Raw genomic sequence first — 20,702 nt, 5'->3', positions numbered from 1 at the left:
TTATCATAAATATATGTGCAGTGTTTTAATCTGCTCATTGAACTATGTACATTTCTCATTTTTAAATTTTTTTTAGTTTCCAAAAACAACTGCTGATATACTTCAATATTCATCCTAATTTTGATTTTACTATAGGTCTCAGTCTGCCATTCACAAAAAATAATGTTTGTTCACACACTTGAAATTTCTGCAAGAAATTCCTATTTCCTGAGGAAATTTCATATGTGCTTACAGGAGAAGCACTGTTTGGAGACTTTTGAATGATTAATACAAAGATATTGCTAGAAATAACAAACTGGCTAGATAGAACTGCCTAACACAAAGAAATTACCCAACTACGAAAAGCTGCCTAAATACAAAGAAATTATTTGCATATTCCTAGTACTAGCTGAGAAAAAAGGGATCCAAAGAGAAACAGGAAGTTTATACTCTTTTCATGCATGATGGCAAAGACCTAACAGTCAGAGAACCTTTCTCCTCAGGTTTTGGTTTCAAGTATGAGGACATAACATATCCACATACTGCCCCACCAATACTGCTAGCAGAAGTGTCTAACTTTTTTCCATTTTAGGCACCTACTTCCAGAGCAAAATCTGTATGTTCAAAATTACTAGGAAAAGAAAACATGCTTTTTTAATCTAGCATCCAGAAACATGCAAAATGCAGAAAAAAGTCAAAAGTTTTTGTACGTAGAATTACTATGCAGAACAACATTGATGTGAAAGGAGTAGATGATGCTAGTGATTCATCATACACTCATCTCCATGTTGAAACAGTGCTGTCTGTGATGTTAAAATACTTGAGTTTCAATTATTGGTGTTACCTAAACTTTAAGACATGAAAATTGAGGTCATGATCATCACCAGACTCTTGGCTGCACAAAACTCACAGCCAGGAATGAATTAATGAATAAATCTGACTAAATTCATACCAGTTGTCCCCAAACCTTAAGAAACTAGGCTTTACGTTTGCCACCTCCTCCTTTCCTGAATCTCCTTTCTTACCATATACTTTCCACAGTCCACCTTGTCTCTTTGGCTTTCTCCCCTTCCAAACCTGGGGAAGTATTCTATCACTTGGGCAAACAATGCTTCAGTTTCAAGGCGAAAAGTCTGCCCTTTGCAGTACCGTTTCTTCCCTCCATTCCTACCTGAGCTAGGGAACACCACTTCTCTCCTGGGAAGCACACTCCTAAAGATCCAAAGGACATGTTCTCTTCCCTTCATGTCTCTTCCTTCCAGTCCAATGCCACCAACATGCCTGTCAGCTCCTTTTTTTTTCCTGAGAGAAAGGACTGACAGAACAAGGTGTAGCAAGGAGGGAAAGAGAGTATTACCAGACAGATTGACGATTCTCCTCATTGTCTGTCTCCAGTGCTGTAGGGAGAGACGGATGCAGTCTGGAGGGGAGGACTTAGAGGAGATGTAGTGCTGAGGGTCTATAGGAAGGTGTGGGCGTACAACACAGATCACAGTCCACATTGCAGCACTGCTTCTAGCTCCTCTCATCACACTGACTGTCCCCTGGACCTGCAGCACTGTCTCTTACTGAAGATGAAATAGAGAGAGCCAGCAGCAGCTGCTCACTGGTTGGCAACTACTGATTTAAATCTCCAGTAAAAGTATAAAATATAAGAACGACACAATGGTCATGTGTGCAAAATACTCCAGAATTATCGCTATACAATATAACAGGGGCTGAAAGCATACACAGCTGTGAAGTTAAAATGTCAGTCTGAAAACCACATACACATTTTAATTTATGAATGGACCCAGACTAGCAAGATAATGAAATCAGCAACAGTATAGCAACAGTATATAATGCCAGTTCTTCCTGCGGGGACAAACCAGAACATGTAAATACAGAGAGAGACATGTGCTTGATGCATTAAAATAAATGATATTAGAAAGAAAGTAGTTTATTTTGTCTCTTCCTTTTTATTTCCTTTGCAAATATATTCCTTCTTATCATTTCTATCATCCTTATATAGCCATTTTCTTATAGTCTTAGCCACACGTTCTAAAGAGTTGTGCTGGGCCAGAACTTTATATAGCTAAAGTTCTCATGATCAATGTGAAAAAAATAGGAAAATTATCCTGCATATAAGCACAGCAAAACTTGCTATGTGAATGCTTGATCCTATACCACTGGCTTGTTCCCTGTGGGATTTCTACGATATAGTGCACAACTTTCATTAATGTTACCTAAAAAAGCAGAGTGTTCTCTAAAGTAAAATCTGTTCCAGCAAGATACAACAGGAAAATGGAAATTCCAAGGACCTAGTATGCAAAGTCTGCAGGACTGGTGCAAGCACTACCTGGCCCTCTTTTGTGAAATAAAAGGACATAATTTTGCTGACATCTACTCAAAGCAATAATGGAGAGGACAACAAAAAAGTGACAAGGATAGTACTGATTCCTGTTTTTAGTGTCAATCTCAATTTGCTTCTTTGTTTTTTTTCCTAAATCAAATTCTCTGATCCAAAATTATTAATAAATACACACCAAAGACATAATTCCTACCCTTTGAAGAAAATCAGTGTAAGGATACATTATTAGGAGAGACATTCCTACAGTGATATATTTTTGTCTCAGGATTTCCAGACTCTTTTAGAGAAAAATTACAAAGAAGAATCTAAAATTATTTTTAAAAACAAATAGTTCTTCAAAAATTAACATTTCCATGTCTTTTTTTACTTTAGAATATCAAATTAATACTGTTTAAGCTAAATAGACTGAAGGTAGTTTTCTTGACTGCCTATTTTTCTTAATCAGACTTCAAAAGTATCTCACCTCCCAGGACCATACCAGCTTGACAGCACTTCCTCAAGCGACATGCTGGACAGTTCTTCCTACGAATTTTATCCACTATACAGTCATTTCTTCCAGCACATAAATAGTTGTGCTGCCCTATAAGCAAAAGAAACACAAGATTAATATGTTTTATAACATGACAAATAATTTCTCTGTATAAATGATCCAAAAATAAAAGAGGATTTAAATCAAAGTGTACCATACCCATTAAAGGCGTCCTTCATTTTTATGTTAGCTTTTAAATAATTGTCACTGTTTAAATACAGTAATTTTTTGGCCTTTTTAAGAGGGACATTCCCAATGTATATAACTCCAAAATACCTGCAAACAATATGAACCACTTAAATTACTGTACTATCAATATTTCTAATGTAAATCAAGCCCAAAGGCAGACTGATTTGTTTTTTTCAATCTTATTTCTTTTTCCATGGAAATTATTGTTTCTGCTTTCAAAGTAACTAAGTAAATTTTGCTTTGATAAGTTTCCTGAAAAAAATGAACAAAGAAACTGGGGGACAAAGGAGTGCAAAAAAGAGCCCTTGTAGCAGACTGATTACCTCTGATGGAAAATCAGCTTTCCACTAGACCTACCCACATATCAACACAGCCAAAGAGGGCAAACAGAAGGTGGTAACTTTTTGGTTTAAGTTCGGTCTTAGGAATCACATGCTTGGCAACTCCAGTTTATTGCTGAATTCTGAAGGACCCAAAGAGTTAGGAAGAGGTTGGCATTAGCTTGAGTAAGCATCTCAGAATTTTCAGTATTTCATCATCCTTCTTCACCTTTTTTAAATGGATGATCTAAATCTTTCTGGCTTGAAATTTAACTCATTATTTCTTGTCCTGTCTGCCAGACTCCTCCCTTCTTCCTTGCAGCAGCATATTACAGATCTATCAATCTTCTGTCCTCTAAGCTAAATAAACCTGATTTATTCAGCCTTATTACATAGTTTCCATGCTTTCTAGACTTCTGATTGTCCATGAATTCCACAATATGTGTTACAAATTTCTTGAAAAGTAGTTTCCAAAAAGATGCAACAGTCTAGCCCAGGCCAAACTAGTGTTAATTACAGTGAAAAAAAAATCTTTTGTATATTATAAACTACAAGGAAAAAGTTATTAAGAACAACATCATTTGGATAGCAAAACTCCAAGTGAAATTTCTCAGTGCACAAAAAACTTTCAAAAATAACTGGTAGAGCAAGGCAGACACAAATGGATGATTTAATTACAGGAAATTGTTCATTTCTGTAACATAAGGTTTATGTGATTTTCCTAGATGTTGTAGTTACTTCTTTACCTTAGCAAAAAAAAGTTAATTTTCAGAAAAAAAAAAATTAAGTCAAAGCTAAAAGACACATAGTTATCTCAAAACCAGGATTTATCTCCTGTGTATTGAATAGTGAATCTTTTAAAGGAAATTACCTTCCAGCAGCGCTCAAAAATAAAATTCAGCTGATGTTCTAGCATTCTTTTGATGACAAACTTCAATGAAATTTCCAAATTTCACTTGAAGAGAATGAAAAAGTATACTTCTATACTCTAGTATGATATTGATCACTTCTGTGATTCATTTTAATTTTGAATGAGTAAACCTAGCTATAGGTAAAAGAAAACAAACCAAATATTCACATAACCTTTCAAATTAAGTCCAGGATTATCCTCTAAGGTTTATCCTTCTTGTTTGTGCACATCATCCTCTATTTATTTCTATATTTTCAGTTTCTTACTGGTACCTAGCTTGAATGCATGAAAACATTTAAAATTAAAAGATGGACCAAGAAAGTAAGGATAAACCACAAGAAGTACCAATGTCATGGATGCTTCCTTTCTATTATGGACCTCCAAATAAAACAGATCTCAATAGCACAGCTTTGAAATTTGTATTTGTTTTTAGATCAGTATTACCCAGAGTTAGCCATCTGATGTCACCAGCAGTAAACAAGTCCGATAGCATTATTCTACTCAGCTGCTATTAATCAGTTTTCTTTATAAACAAATTTAGTCCTGTTAGTTAACTCAGACCAATATGAAGCGAGTCAGACTCTCTCTGCATTATGGCATTCTGATGCTTCACGGTAGTTAATTGCAAAGGAACACATGAAGGAAATGTAAGCAGGGAAGTAGGGGGTTAGGTTTTGTTTGTGCAGTTTTTCTTTTTTGGGGGGGCCAAGCAAGTATCTCTTCTGGACCGCTTTTTTGGTAACCTTTTGAGTCTATGCATTGTTTTAGTCCATGTAGCCCATGTCCACTGCAAGACCAAAAAATGGACTATGTATTTCCAGTATAGCAGATGATTGAGAATATGGAAAAAGTAGTAGGAAAAAATACCAAAACAAAACAAAGTAGGAGTCTCATAAAATCAACAAGGCCAATAACAGTAATAACCATATGGCAAAATACTGGGCAGAGGAAAGGGAACTGCAGATGATACTAGTAAATCAGCAGGTATTCCTGTTCATGAGGAATAGGTACCTCATGTCTAGAACTGTCCCTATTTTTGTGAATGTAAAAAGTATGATATACAGCCTTATGCATCTCACTGTATTCCAAATATCAAGTCAAGAAGGAGCAGGAGCAATTCCATAAAAGATAAAATAAAAGAAGTTTTAAGAATATGAACATGAATATGAAGAAAATTCTCATAAATGTTTGCTGCATTCATATGAAATGAACAATGACCTTCTTCTCCAATGCTTTAAATAGCACTTGAGAAATATTACTTTAAAATAGTGAAGAAATAGCTAAAACAAATGATAAAATTTTAGCAACTCTATACATTCAATTTATATATGCTTTCTTTGCTCTTAACATTTACAAAATCCAAGTTGCCTTAGCAGTTCCAGTAGCCCTTCTGTTCTTTATACCACAGTCATAAGGAACGAGCCAAGATACATGGAACTACATGGGATAAATTCCTGCTTCTATTCTTCTATTTTTCTAATATTCAAATTTTAAGATCTGTTACTCACATGTTCTAGATTCTTTAGTATAGCATTTTTCTTAACCTCCATCAAACTCCACTATGTTAGCAAAGGCAGAAGTCCTAATGCAAAAAGGCCACTACAATTTTAAGCATTGTGTTGACTAATACTGTATTGAGTTGGTTTATATGAGAAAGTGGTTAAAATGCCAATGGTCTGCACACACAAACATGCTCACAATTTTTACTTATGGTAAAGCTGCACTGATGGTACTGCAGCACTCAGAAATTTTAATCTAAATACTGCTGGAAGCAGCATCTACAGTGTCTTTTGAAGCCGCACTATTAAGTTAGCTTACTGATATACTGTAAGTCACTTACGATCACTGGAGTGAACTAATGAGTTGCCAAGATTTTGCAGATAAGCAAAATATTGAGAATGTAAAGCCTTGTCTGCACCAGGGGTATCAATTGCAGGCAGCCAGTTATCTGTGTAAGTGCATCTGTGCTGAACCACTGCCACTCTGCACTGAAGCAATGCACTTAATTTGCGAACCCTCAGTTCCTCCTCACTGTAAATAAAAGTACTTTTTCAAATTTTTTTTCTTTCTTCCATAGCTGGTTCCGTCTCCCTGTATCACTCTTAGCTGGCAATGCTTTCTTGTAAAATCATCTACTTCCTATCCCCACCACTGGAGGACTGTTCTTTACTTTTATTTAGTCTGCTTTTAGATATCTGTCTAAAGACACTGAATATCTATTGCATCTCTTTGTAAATTATTTTACTGCCAAATATCTCCCAGTGTCATCTTATGTCCGTCCTCCCCCCTAGCCTGAGAGCTAGCCTACTGGTTCTGCTCATTAATTTAGTCCCGATATGGTCTTTACCTCTTGTGGTATTTTTTGTACCGTAAGAATTAGAAGGTACCAATTAAATTAATAGCAATTAAATTAAATTAAAACTTTTTCACACAATTAGACTTAGAACTCCTTGCCAGGGAATCTTGTGGAAGCTAAAAATATTGTTTTCAAACACAACATGGTTTCAAAACAAATAAAATGAAAAATAAGTTCATCCATGTGTATTAAACACAATGGTGCAGACATAGATTCCATGCATCTCAAATCATGTTTTTTACTTATTTAATATCAATTTCACTTCTGTGCTAACATTTGCTCCAAAAATGAAGAAGACACTGAAGTGAGAATTCTAAGCACTTAACAATAAACCACATCCCCAACTGATCTTACTGTGATCTTTGCTTTGATCCACTACTCAAAAAATTTTATTCTCTATGTCAGGCTCAGAGGCCTGATTTAGCAGGGACAGTGCTAGCAAACTTCATATATTCACAGCAGCGGACTCTTCTTAGAACACGGACTTGGAGTTGTCACTGTATAAAAATGTAGTTAATGAAAGCAAGACATGCTTCCTTTTAGAAAACAGCCTAATAGCTGGCGGACAATTCACATTCAATTTCCTGATTTGTCCACTGAAATTGAAAATCACATTTCCGAACTCTTAAGCAGGTGCCTTGACTACAACTTCATAGTCTCTGCTGGTATACAGACCTACTATTAATGCAGATCTACTTCATAGCAAAGAATTAGGGATTCAATGGACCACAGAGAGCAAAGAATGGGTAGGACAGTAACTTGGGAATATGCTCTATCCTGTCTTGATTTTCTAGCTGAAATAATCTAGAATTCCTTCCTTGACAGTGATATAGTTTAAAGTGAAAACAGTGAAAACTGCTTGCACCCCAAGTCATCCAACAACCTGGTACTCAGGGCTCCAAGGAAAGAAAGCTGTGTTTGAATCCCTTAAGGCATTAGAGATGTCTATACATGGTTCTTATCTACTGTGTGACTGCCTGAATTTTTCTGTGTACTCAGTGACAGGATTCTTGAGTGTAACAGGCATTAGCAATTCCTTCCTCTTTGTGAAGCTAGTCTTTTATTTCCTTTGCCTTAATTACTGGTGTCAAAAAAAGGGCTGACACAAAATTATATTTTGGTCAAAACAAACTGTAAAATGTTTATCCCTAAGTCAAAACTAGTATCTTTTTCTATTCTATTTTGCTTTAGTGAACAGATTGATCAGTAATTTTTCACATAATTCTACTTTTAACAGACTTCTGGTATTCTTTCAGTCCATTGTCTGCTATTTTTAAGCCTGCAATCTTACAGTTCTCTGTCAATTTTTTTTGTTAAATGGATTAAACAAAACTGGTTTCTCTAGAAGGAAAGCAGCATTCTCAGATCATCACATATCTTTCATTGCTTTCTTCTATTCAACAAACCACTTCCTTCCAATGTTTGCAATACCCCTGAGTCTGACTCTTTCCCTCTCTTCTGATCCCAAAATTTTCCTACCTCCTCCTGTGAATACTGTAATGTCATTGTTTTTTTCCTTCAAAAATTACCTTCCCAGACAGTAAGCTGAGCAGATTGCTTTTAGGAAATACGTAGCTACCTTGTCTTCATTCGTTTCTGGATACAGTTAAAATTATATTCCTGTTTTTCAATCTTTCCCTTAATTTCTTCGTCTGTTCATCCATCTTCTGATCTCCCTTTTCAATCATTCACATACACAATTTTCTCCTTCCATATACATCGATAAATGTCCCTGTATTTTTGTTAGCAAAAGTAAAGTTAATCAAAAGGCATGGAACTTGTAGAATAAGTCATTCAAAGCCCATGAAATTGGTAGAATAATTAAACTATAATTTCAAAAATTACATAAACAAAAGAACGTGTGGAAAAATAAAATGAAATAAGATCTTTGCTAATGAATTTAACAGAGCCCTATAAGAGAAAAATCAAAGAAAAAAGTAAAATCAAGCAAAATTAAGTCCTGTTTACAGAAACGATCAGGAACTGCAAAATCAATATTACCATTTCACATTGATTCTGCGCTGCTTTGCCTAGCATATTTACCACCACAACATCCTGAAAGGTATAGTGTTTGAGCCTAAGTGGAGGAATTTACGACAGTAAAAATTTTGCATAGTTAGTATCTTTCAGAAAGAGATGCTGACTTCTAAAAATTAGCATTTTCAGCTCTTTTTATGGCACAGTGCAACAGTTGCTCCTTGGTCACAATTTTTAATTAACTATATCAGTAGTAGAAATATGTAAAATGATTAAACTGACAGCTTTTTTTGTCAGTGAGGGTTGTAATTCATATAAAATATTGATCATGGGATGCTACTATGACCACAAAATCCACTTAAGAAGTACTTCAAGTATTTCAAAGGCATACATTATTCAAGTATCATTTGTTTTTCTTCCAATCCTTGACTGTCATATTCTTACCCCAACACAAGAAGGATTGTATTTATATTTCTGCCATTGTATCATTCTGATTTCAGTGAAAGTATTATAGCACATTGGCATGATGAAGCTTTTCACACCTATTTTCTCCTTATTCTTCTACTTCTCAGTGGTTTTCTGTCCTATAACTGAACCAGTGGGACTGGGTCACTCACTCTACAAGTAATAAAGGTAGGAAAATAGAAGCATTAGTAGCAGAAAACAACAAAAAAAGAAAAAAAAAGATTTTGCTTCCATTGATTGAAACACCCAATTGACAACAGGCTGCTGAAAAACAGCAAGGAGGGGATTCATTTGACAAGCTGGATTCTACAATGTGGACACCCAAGAGAACAAGTAGCATACATTTGCTTCCTGGTCTTTAGAGAAAAACAGGCACCTTAGGATACAATTCATCTTAATTTCGAGCAAATGTCTAAACTTCGGTCCTTAAATAGCCTATTGGTCTCCAAATGAAGCTTGAGGCAATTAGCCCAAAGATGGATGTTCACACTGTAATGCCTATGGCTTGGTGCAACAAGTCTCACATAGAATACTGTCTTTGAGAATTATGGAAGAAGATATAATTATTGGATAGGAGTAGAGTAATATTGTCCTGGATCCCAATGTTTGCATGTAATTCTTTCTGTACTTGAACTGCTAAAGATTTCAGGTTGTTGAAATGTGCTTAGACATTAACCAGTACTAAGCAACAGCCACTTGTGAAAGGCACAGGAGTTGTGACTAGGCATAATCAGGAAAACTCTGAAGTGGAGCCATATATCATTGCACAAAATGCCAGACTATAACATATAAATGCCACATTGTGAAAACTTTGTTTCAATAGTTTCTAAAGAACCATCTCAATTTCCTTATTAGTACATCATCAGCTTGGGGGAACAGAAAGATACACAGCTTAAGGTGATGGCCACCATCAAACCTTCATGTATTTTTAGCAGATAATAGTTTGACTTCTAAAAATCTACTAGCTGCTTTGGTAACATGGATGGGATTGACCTCACCAAATGCAGACAGTGTACATCAGCTGATACTCCTTTTACACTCACTACAGAGAAATTGTTATTGTTAGAGTACTGCTCTTTTCATCCTAAGCAGACATCAAAAATAACTCAGTGAATCACTTCCTAGAAGCCTCTGTTTCTCTCCATTCGCTGTAAAGTGAACTTAAGGTGAGCGACTCAGGTTAGTCCTATCATGCATGTCTGAAGTTAGAACAGAGGAATCTCAGCAATACCGAACAGCCAGTTGCTGGTGGTCTGTAAAGCAAGCAGTTTTACACTACCTGAAATAATTTCTATACCACCTTAAAAGATATTTAACACAATATTCAACACAGCTTATAAATATGCTACATAAAATTAAGCCCCTAGAACATTAATAAGTAGCATTTCTGCAACTGATTATGCTCTAAGCCATCTCTATCATGAAATCAGTAATAACAAGTCACAATGACAGTAGTAAGAAGCTCAGTATTAGCATAATGACCAAAGTACCAGAATGAATGCAATCTTAGCTCACTCCATCGTTGTGCCTAATACAAATCAATTCAACAAAGTAATGTTTGTCAAATTATTGAAAGATAAATATTTTTAAAGTCAGAAACATGAATATATACAATTATATATCAGTACAGATTTTCTTACTTTCCCTTTTCATGTTGAAAATATTTTGTTCTCACAGAAGGGAGACTTCCCAATTGAACTTTAGAACCTTCAATTCAGTAACTTTGTATATGTGAATCTGGGAAGGCACCTAGTGGACCTCACATTAACACTTTTTGGTAATGTGCAAAATAAAATAGTTTTAATAATATTAAATTTGGTATCATTACATACTAAGTGAAAAGCACTTTTCTCTCTCAACTTACAGTACATACGTATTGTCTATTTCATAAAACTTTCATCACTATCAGGTCCATGCTATACATTGTATCAATTTCTGGGACCCAGTCTGGAAAACTGGATTAACAATTGGAAATTCCTGCAGAGTTAGGAGACAAGGAAATTTTTTACAGCTCCTCAGTCAATCACACAGCCAAAAGGGTTTCTATTCCATTTCATTGTCTTTCCAAGGAATGCTATTATGTATTTTTTTTATTTATTTGGCCTCCGTTCTTAAACTATGGAAAAGCACATTTGTTTAATTTGGCAATTTTCCTTAGGCACAGCATTTCACTAAAGGATGTAGAGAATCACATTGTCACCATAAAACTGGCTATACAAAATACGAGTCCCATAAAGTTTACCAAAAAGGTTGGTTGAAGTGACAGTCAGACTTTCAGCTGTGTAATTTTAGCTCATTCTTATTTCAGTACCTCCCTCCACCCGTACCTCTTCACATACAGAAGTGAAAACTCTTATGGAAACTCTGCTTTCCATAAGGTAGAGTTTGGCAAATTAGGTCTCAGAGAAAATAAAGGTTCACACTTTGGCAGTTAAGTGTTAGCTAGTGCTTATGGTTGAGCTTGTTCCCTGATACTATTATTTGTACATCGCCATTACCCTGAAGTTGAAGCACATATTAAAACCATGTAAATTTGCTACATAATCACCAGATCGATTTTTTAATAATGCCCCAAAGGGTTATAGGGTTTAAACATACCAATAGTTAACTTTAATACCTGCTGTAGTACCTATTAATATTAGCCTCAAACTCTTCAGGTTTGGGCAACTACTTTTCATTATATGTCAAAGTAATATAAACAAAGGACGAAAGGAAGCAAATGCCTTTATATAAAGATTATAAAAAAAAACAAGAAGTAGGAGTCTATATAGGAAAGACAGCACTTATTTTTTTTCTTTTTCAGGATCTAGGTAATTTCCACTTTTCATCAGTAAAACATCTGCAAAGGAGACACTTTCAACTGAAAAGCACTTTGTTCCTCTCCAGGGCATAAATTTTACCGCGCTTTTACACAAGTAATTTAATTACTGTTGTCCTACATGACTTTATGTGAAGATATCTTTAATGGACATCATTAATGACTGTGGCAATTTAGTGTTAAAAAAGTAAGCATTCACCTGCTTAATTCTTATTCTTTTAACCGCTATTAGAAATAATATACCTAATTTTGTGTGACCATGAACTACATCTATTGGTAACACTTTAAAAATTCCCAGTCACCAAGAGCAAATCACTTTACAACTATACTAATTCTACTTATTTGAAAACATTGCAAATGCTACTTCTGAATATTTTTTGATTGATAACTCTAAAATGCCGGTCATTCTCAACTCACTGACAAGAAAAGTAATGTTTCCTGAAACAAAACAAACAAAACAAAAATCCAGAATATTTAGCCCTTAGCTATTCTTACCCCTTAGCTTATCCTTAGCTATCTTTCCCACTTCCAGCATTAATTTTTTTCCTATCTGCTTTACTATGTTTTCCCCAAAAAAGGACTTGCAGTTTTTTTCAGATTATTTAAAAACCGCTCCACAGGGTCCGAAAACTGTAGTATATATTTTCTAATCATAGTCTTTCCCTCAAAAGTCTTTCCTGGAATATGAAACTTACTGTCTAAAAATATTGTAATCTGCATCAAGACTTAAAATTGAGCAAAAAGTAGTTCCTAGGCTATTGGAAAAGGAGTATTTTTTCTAAAGGATTGAACTGCCCTTGGTTAACCTATTTCTCTCAGAGATTCTGTTTAGAGTAAAATATACATGCTGTATTAATATCTTTTTCTTTACGCTTATATGAACATATGTGAAATCAAGAACTCAAACAAGAGAAACTATCCATCACATTTTACAATCTATTATCAACAAACATTCACTATATTTAACAATGCACTGCAAACAAACATTCTAAAATAATTTAATTCTAAATCTACACTTTCATCTTAGTGACCTTAACACAGTTCTGGTCCTCTGTTAAAGTGTGAAAACTGTTAAAATAATTATATTGTATATCTTTGCTAGTTATAGTCAAATGTATGATTAAATCTTACTTACTGTAGAAACATTTCTAGGTTCACCTATGTAGTCTTAGATAATTATTCGTTCTGAATATTATGACTTGACTTCTATTCTGAAAGATCAGAGATGAAAAATGGAGTTTTCTGGATAATGCAATGGCCCCTTTTAACACAAAGGGAGCATTTAATTATATAAGGTAATTTCCACACAATAAAGGAGAGTAAAAGTAAATGGTGTATGAACAGGAAGATGGCATAGGCTATTAGACTTGAAACAACCAACATATTTGAGATTAAATAGATATTTTTAATAGTAATAGACATTTCTCAGTAAATTATATGCCACTATACTTTGTCCATTTTTTTAATTTATGCTCTTGAAAGCTTCATAATATATGAAAAAGTCACCTAAATACAGAAAATCCAACAAGTAGCAAACTTCTATTTTCAATTTTATTTTAATTTTGTATAGTGATAGGTACTCATGCGAAGTAAATCTAAAGTAGAGTCATGACTATAAATTTGCATTCACAAAGTCTAACATGTTATTTGCAAGATTATTTAAAAAACAAAATAACTATGTCTGTAATAGTACTACCTAAAGCTCTGAAAAGGTAAATAATGCATTCTCACTTCAAGAAGTGATAGGCATGGGGACATTAAAAAATATGCTCAATTAAATTTACACAATTACTATTGTAAATTTTTAAGCATCATTTTCTATTGTATTTGCAAAAAAAATGTTTTTTTACTGAAGAATATTCTATCATTTTCACTTGTGATACCAAACCAAGTGAAAATTAAGTACATTACATCTATATTAGAGAGAAACCAGGCATCTATCCATAAATGAGATTATTTCAATGCTGCTAATTATACCCTATGCTTCAGTTAAAATGGGAAGTCCATCTTTTTTAAAGAACTCTCCATAGATTTGCCCCTTCTACATAAAGCCAAGTAACTAAAAATAACTGTGTCTGATCAGCTTGCTCATGCTGCTTATTTCTGTTATTCTTTCCCTTAAGACTCAGTAGGCTATATTTTTTCTTCTTATACTCTCTGCTTTCTGAGGTAGTTGTCCATTCTTTGAATATTCTTACTAAAGGAACCAAATGCCCTTCCTCACAGTATGCCCACTCTTTGCAATCACTTAAAAATGGTGAATATGAAGATGCTATGCAAATCATAAGCATCTTGTTTGTATAACTGTGCTGACCTCACCTTTCTTTTTCTGTCTATATTCTTGATCTGGTAAGATTCTACAAGTACAGACTTTGTGTAAATAACTAGCAAAACCAAACTTCAGTTAAGACATTTCTACCACCAACTGATATGTCTTCTTAATATTTTTCACTAAAATATTTATGCTGAACATTAAAAAAATGCATTTTTGAGCAGGCTTACCTTCTGCACAAATATTGATACTAGCTTAGGAAAGAGATGAAATTTAAATGTGATAGAATCAAATTCAAATAGAAAATAAAAAATAAATATTACTGTAGAGTGGAAAAGCGAACAATAAAACTTTTTTAAATACAGCATTCATTAACTATACTCATTCTTAAAACTTCATTTCCCTGTTTTGGGGGTTATTTTTAAGTATATAACTGATTTACTAAAAGAAACAAAAGCAAAGTATGTGAAGCGAAACCAAGAGACTAGATTAACAGAGCCAATGAAACTTAAGTGTATTCCTAGAGATGACTTAAGAGCCAAGTTCTTCCCATATTGAAAGCTAACATACATGTTTCTAATGACTGCCTCTTTTATCCCACTAAATGTATTCGAGAAAAAAAATGCTGCAGTAACTCCAAAGTCCATGTAGTCTTGTGTCCTTATAGTGCAAGTGTAAAGAAAAACATGTGCACATGCTGAAACTAGAAAATAACAGCATACTAAAACAAAAACAAAAAATCTAAACCACATTATTTCCCTAGGCTTTTAATTTCCCAATATTCATATACCTCTTCATTTGAAGGTCAATAGAATCTATAAAGTTGAATAAACTATGTATCACAACAAGAAAACATAGGATGCAATTTTTTATTTTAATGAAATCTATATACTGTAACAACAGTTTTGTTAAGCATATACAGCAGAAACCTTAATATCCTACTTCTGATGGGTAAGAATATAACCACAGAAAAGGAGACAAAGCATAAAATGTAGATGCATTTGTTACACTGCATCATTGGTTGAACTATATAAAGAAATCTGTTCTTGTATTTGTACATATTTAAAACCTCAGTGGGCATATATCGACAATGACCTCAAGTCACATAATATAATTAGAACAGAAAAAAAAAACCCTAAGTATTCTTATTATCGTCTTCTTAAACTTGCAGCTCGACTTAAGTTAATTAATGGCTAGCTGGAACAAAAGTCAAACCCATTTATTATTATTATTACTTGAAATAGTTCACTAAAACTTGAAATACTTCCATAAAACTCAGGAGGCTAAATTCTGCATTTTGCAAGCAAGAAAAATGCCTCATGACTTGGAAAACAGAATGAAGCCAAAATAAATTCTTATCTGCCTACAATTAATTCATATCCACAACATTTTTATTTGATTAGCATTCAAACTTTTTAAGTTAAATTGTGTAATATGAAAGATTTTTATGAACCTCTGCCTCCTCGGCAAGAGTAAATGATAAATAGTAAATAATAAAAGTAAAATAAATAATGCTAGTAAAATCAATTAAGAAAGAAATAAGTATTCACTGCAATACTTTAAATAGAGTTGCCAAAACAACAACAATGAAAACCCTGACTACACTGATAATACTTTTAAAGATCTGTTTCAGCAATGGATAAAAGTTATGTTCTTAGCAATGCTTAGAAAGATGTATTTCAAGTAACTAGGAAGAACGGCATCATATAGTACCTACCTTCCATTGCCCTTTTAAAGAAGACTTTACAACTTCCACAGGTAAGTACTCCATAGTGGCAACCAGATGCCTCATCACCACAGATGAGACAAATCTTCTGGGGTAAGGATTCGAAGCTGTATTGAGGACTTTGACTGGTTTCTGTATCTGGCCTTTAAAAGAAAAAGAATTGAGAGAAATTAAATATCTAGATTTGTGACAGTTAATGGTTAATTTGTGACAGCTACCTGTATTAATCAGTTTTATATTTTAAACTTCCTTTTTAAAATTGTAACCAAACTTCAGAAGGACAAGAAGAAAAAATAAAGAAAGTCCAAGTATGACTGCATTTCCATTTAAGGGCTTGCCTATACTAGGATAAAAGGTACATTTGTAAAATATGACAAGTCATTAAAAAGCTAACATAGTGGGCCAAGTAGTATTCTAACCTTCATTAGCTGAAGAAGGTAAAATCTAGGAACGTATTAGAATATTCATCTTCCTCAGAGCAACAGCTCTTGTGAGTAAGTCAAACTACTTTTTATATTTTTTCCTCAGCACAGAATGGTAGAGTGACAGAATCAAAGAGGAGTAAACTGAATTTCAAAAGCCCCTTTCACATGGGAACAATTTATCTCAGCTAGAAAAACCGTCACTAATCCGTTTGTCTCCTCCCATTCGGTTACAGGGTTCTGACCAGCAGCTAGTTTTGATGGGCACATTAGGGAAAGTAAAGGAAAGTACTTCCAAATTTCTTGGCAAGAAAAAAACTAATCTGGTTGATCCTTATGTTTTAAAAAATCCGAGGATTTCTGTTGAGACTGTAGTACTGTGTATATACATATTTTTGCATACTTTCCTATGTAATGCATAACATCTTGGAATCACAGTGAGCCATTTAATTCTACCAAATCTATATACATATTTGAAACGTTTTAGGTTTCTTTTTTTGTGTGAAATTTACTGCTTTTTCTGAAATCAGGAATAAATACTTTAAAGAATATTTAGACATTTATAAATATTGTCTATGTGTGAATTAAGATACAGTCTGCAAAATACACTGCTCTTCCCCTCTTTGGAACTGATTACTTGTTAAGACATTATGTAGTAATGAACAATTATAAAGATAAAAACGCTACTTTTCTCAAACCAGAACTGTGCCCGAAAGATCTAAAAATGTATCAGTTGCCAAGCTAAAATTCAACACAGTAAAATGCATCACAGCTCACTTCACGCATGAACTGTGATTTCCTAGCGCACAGACAATACGTAAGCTATCTACAATTACTTTCTAAAAACCTCAAATGGAGTTTAGCCAGGCAAAATTTAGTTATTTGCCTCAGTACCGCCTATCACTCAGGCTGCCTCCCAAGAATACTTTCAAGATGCCATGCCTCACACTGCGATGAAACTAGTCTCCGGCAGCAGAAAGCGCAAAACGCACTCAGAGGAGCGGCTTCACCTGCGAATCTGTTCTCTCAGTGAGTGCGTTTGCGCGACGCCGCTCCGATTTCGCTCCCCTCGGGAAGAAAAGCGCTTGGGCGCACCCGGCCGGTACAGCTCACGGACCTGGGCGGCCGGCCCCCGCGCGCCCAACGGCCGCTGCCGGCCCCCGCGCGCCCAACGGCCGCTGCCGGCCCCCGCGCGCCCAACGGCCGCTGCCGGCCCCCGCGCGCTCAGCGTCCCCGCGCCGCCCCGCCCGCGGCCCTGCTCGCCCTTACCGAATGTACCCGATGAAGGGCGGGCACAGCTGGGGCAAACCCTCCTTCAGCACCGCCGCCGGGAAGCCCAGGGGCTGGTGGCCGTTGAGGCCGAGCGGCGGGTAGAGGACCGGCGGCGCCGCGGAGGTGGAGGGCAGGCTGTCGGGCGGCCCCACCGCCGCCGCTGCAGCCGCCGCTGCCGGCCCGTAGGCGCCGGCCAGGAGGGAGGACTCCGCTTTGTAGAGGACGCACTCCAGCGAGGGGTCCTGGCCGGCCCGCGGGTGCTGCGCGAAGTCGGCGCAGCCCGCCGCGGCGGCGCCCTTGGCGCCCAGGAAGGGGCTGGGGACGCCGATGCCCTCCTCCTTGATCTTCAGGGCGGGCTGGAAGTCGCCGTAGGCGAAGGGCCCCTCCTTGGCCTCGGCCGCGGGGTAGACGAAGTCCGCGAAGTCGGCGGCGGGCGAGGCGCGCTGGCCGAAGGCGCCGCTCTCGTACTCCTCCACGTCCAAGAGCTGCCGGGTGCGCGACGCCAGGTAGGCAGAGTTGAGGGGCAGGATGGGCACGTGCAGATAATCCTGCCCGGGCTCCGCTGCCGGCGGAGAGGCCGCGGGGGCCGGGGCCAGGCTGCCGCCGCCGGAGCCGGCGTCCTGATCCAGCCGGGGGCCGGGGGCGAAGCCGCGCTCCTCGCCGGGCAGCGCCGCCAGGCCCGGGGCTTTGCCCTTGGGGGCCGCGCCGGGCCCCTCCGCGCCGCCCCCCGCCGGCCGCGGCTTAACGGCGGCGGCGGCCAGGGCTTCGCCGCCCGGCCATAGGGGGGCAGGCCGCGGCGGGGGCTGCGCGGGGCCGGGCGCCGGGGCCGCGCCGGCCGCCGCCGCCCCGAGGGCTGCTTCTCCCACCTTCTGCTCGGAGCAGCGGCTCATGGGCGCGCTGGGCACCTCCGAGACCTCTGCCCCGAAGAAGGACCACGGCGCCGCGGCGACGGCGGAGCTGGCATGAGCCGTGGGGGCCAGGAAGGTGTCGAGGACGCTGTCCAGGGAGTCCTTATCCGAGAGGGAGCCGCTCCCTGGCCGGTACGAGAGGCACTCCCGGTCCTCTTCCCCTGGCTGCTTCCGCGGCTCTTCCTCCTCGTCCTCCTCCTCGTCGCTGCTTTTGGGGTACAGCAGCCCGTCCAGGGAAATGTCGATGGCCTCCGCTTCCCTGCGGAAGGGGTCACGGCTAGGGTGGCCCTGCAGCAGGACCGCCCCGTCTCTGGCAGACGAAGGCGCTCCGGGGTCCTTAGCCTTCACCTCGGTCATGCTGGCCCTGGGCTGAGGCGCCGGTGCGCTGCTGCCGGGGCCGGGCTGCTCCTCACATGCTGGACGTGCCCTCGCCGACGGCTGCGGCCGCGCGGGTCCCACTCACATGGCGCAGGCTGCGGGGCTCTGCCTTCGGAGGGGGCGGCTCGTCCACGGCTCCCCTGCCTTCGGGGGCGGGGGGGATAAGGGAAGGGGCTGGCTCGTCCTAAAAAGCAAAGCCGAACAGCGCGCGTGCAAGGTGCCGGAGGAGCGGCGAGTGCGAGCGGCAGGGCAGAGCAGGTGCCCCGCCAGCCTGCTGCTGCCGCGGGCGGGCGGGCGGGCGGCGCCGTCCCCCTGCTCCGCCGGGCGAGCCGCCCCACTCCGCGCTTCGCTTTTTCCCCGCCGCCTTCCCTCCTTCCCCGCGCGGCGCGAAGGGGCTCGCCGCCCTCACCACGCCCCCCTCGCCCGCCTCCCTCCCCGCCGGAGCGCCGGGCGGCGGCTCCCCCCGCCAGCGGGGGCCCTTGCCGCTGCGGGGCCCCGCTGCCACCGGCTCGCCCCCTCCCCGTGCCCGGGCCGATGTCCCGCTCCCCCGCCCCGCTGCTCCTCGCGGCCGAGCCGCTGCCGGCCGCGGGCTGCGCGGCCTCGGCCTGCCCCGGCGTCGCCCGCTGCTCCGCTCTGCCTCCCCTCGGCCGGCGCCGCGGGGAAGTCGGGCCCCTCTCCGCCTCGGCGCTGCCGCCTCGGGCGCCGGGGTTCCCCCGGCAGCTTCTCCCAGCCGCTCCCCGCACGGCCCGGCCCCGCCTCTGCCCCGCTCGCTCCGGTCTTCCCATCGCTCGTGTTCCCGCTTCCCTCGCCTCGCTTATGTCTCCCCGAGCCGCAGGGCTGCGCTGCTGCTTTCTCCCCTCTGCCTGGCTTCCCCCCCGCCTGGTAGGTCTTTTTCCCCCCATCTCCTGTGCAGGTGCCCATCTTCATGCTCTACCATCCTAAGGAGTGCAACTCTTGCCTCAAGGCTTCGGGCAGGTTGGGTAGGTCACAGTTTTGGAGCCGAGAGAGCCAAACAAGTTTCACCTATTTGCCGTGACTATAGCCTTAAGTCTGTTTTCATCCTCCCCTTCAGATGTGTGTTGTAATTTACCCAATTCCTTTAGGGATAACTGATAAATCTTCCATTTTCTGGTAGCAAAGAAACCGAGGCATTTCAAAGCACATTACATTTAGGGTTCTCCAGAGTATCCTCTATTCTTCATCCAGATAAAACACAAGGCTCTTGGAACAAAATCTTTGGATAATGGGACCTTCTTTGCTTCTAATATTTTGCTATAATTATTTTGTCAGGATGAATAATAAGAGGACCTGCTTTGCAGAGGCAAGCTAGCTACTGTGAATATAACAAGTTATAATCCAGCCCAAGTTGGTTCCAGCCAAGAAATTGTTACCTGCTAATAGCCGGTTGGTATTTTGTGTAAAAAACTGGCTTGGTGGTAGAACTCATTCCATTCAATAAGATAAATATTTATTGCATAAAACCAGTTAATGTAATTTGTTAGCAGTGTCAGAAACCTGCCTTGAAAGATGCTGTGTATAAATTAGCCTAGAACTGGCCCATGTGACTTTGAGTTGAATCAGGATATTTTTGATTCATGAAGAAGCATACACTCACTGTTACATGTTTGTTGTTTATGTTCCACATGTAAATAGAACACAATTCTCAGAAAAGACATCTTTTTCAAAAACTCTGATCACTGTGAAATAGTTGCTTTTTTTTTTTTAACTTTAAAATATGTGTAGACTGAAAAGGATAGCCTCTTGGGAGGGTTTTTGTTTTTTGTTTTGTTTTTTTGAAATTATGAGTGTTCTAAAAGCTAACAGCAGAAAT

The 20,702-nt window shown here is 39.3% G+C and overlaps 1 protein-coding gene across 4 annotated transcripts in view; it reads right to left on the bottom strand.

Annotated features, from left to right (window-relative positions):
* PGR (progesterone receptor) overlaps positions 1 to 19,354 on the bottom strand; it is a 45,333-nt gene extending 25,979 nt beyond the window's left edge. The window contains exons 1-3 of one of the 4 annotated variants that reach the window (XR_010387324.1): positions 17,583 to 19,331; positions 15,883 to 16,034; positions 2,793 to 2,909 (exon numbers count right to left, since the gene is read on the bottom strand). Coding sequence is in view for 3 of the 4 variants with exons in the window: in XM_064505104.1 (XP_064361174.1) it covers positions 2,793 to 2,909; positions 15,883 to 16,034; positions 17,583 to 18,850 (1,537 nt within the window). In the remaining variant the exon portion in view is untranslated. Of the gene's footprint in view, positions 1 to 2,792; positions 2,910 to 15,882; positions 16,035 to 17,582 lie in introns of all 4 variants that reach the window. The other 3 variants (XM_064505104.1, XM_064505103.1, XM_026109160.2) reach the window with 3 other exon arrangements.
* Positions 19,355 to 20,702: the final 1,348 nt, after the last annotated feature.

The sequence above is a fragment of the Dromaius novaehollandiae genome, chromosome 1 (genome assembly GCF_036370855.1).
Source record: "Dromaius novaehollandiae isolate bDroNov1 chromosome 1, bDroNov1.hap1, whole genome shotgun sequence".
NCBI lineage: Eukaryota > Metazoa > Chordata > Aves > Casuariiformes > Dromaiidae > Dromaius > Dromaius novaehollandiae.
Note: the sequence above shows the minus strand (reverse complement) of the source record. Positions and strands in the feature narration are given on the sequence as shown.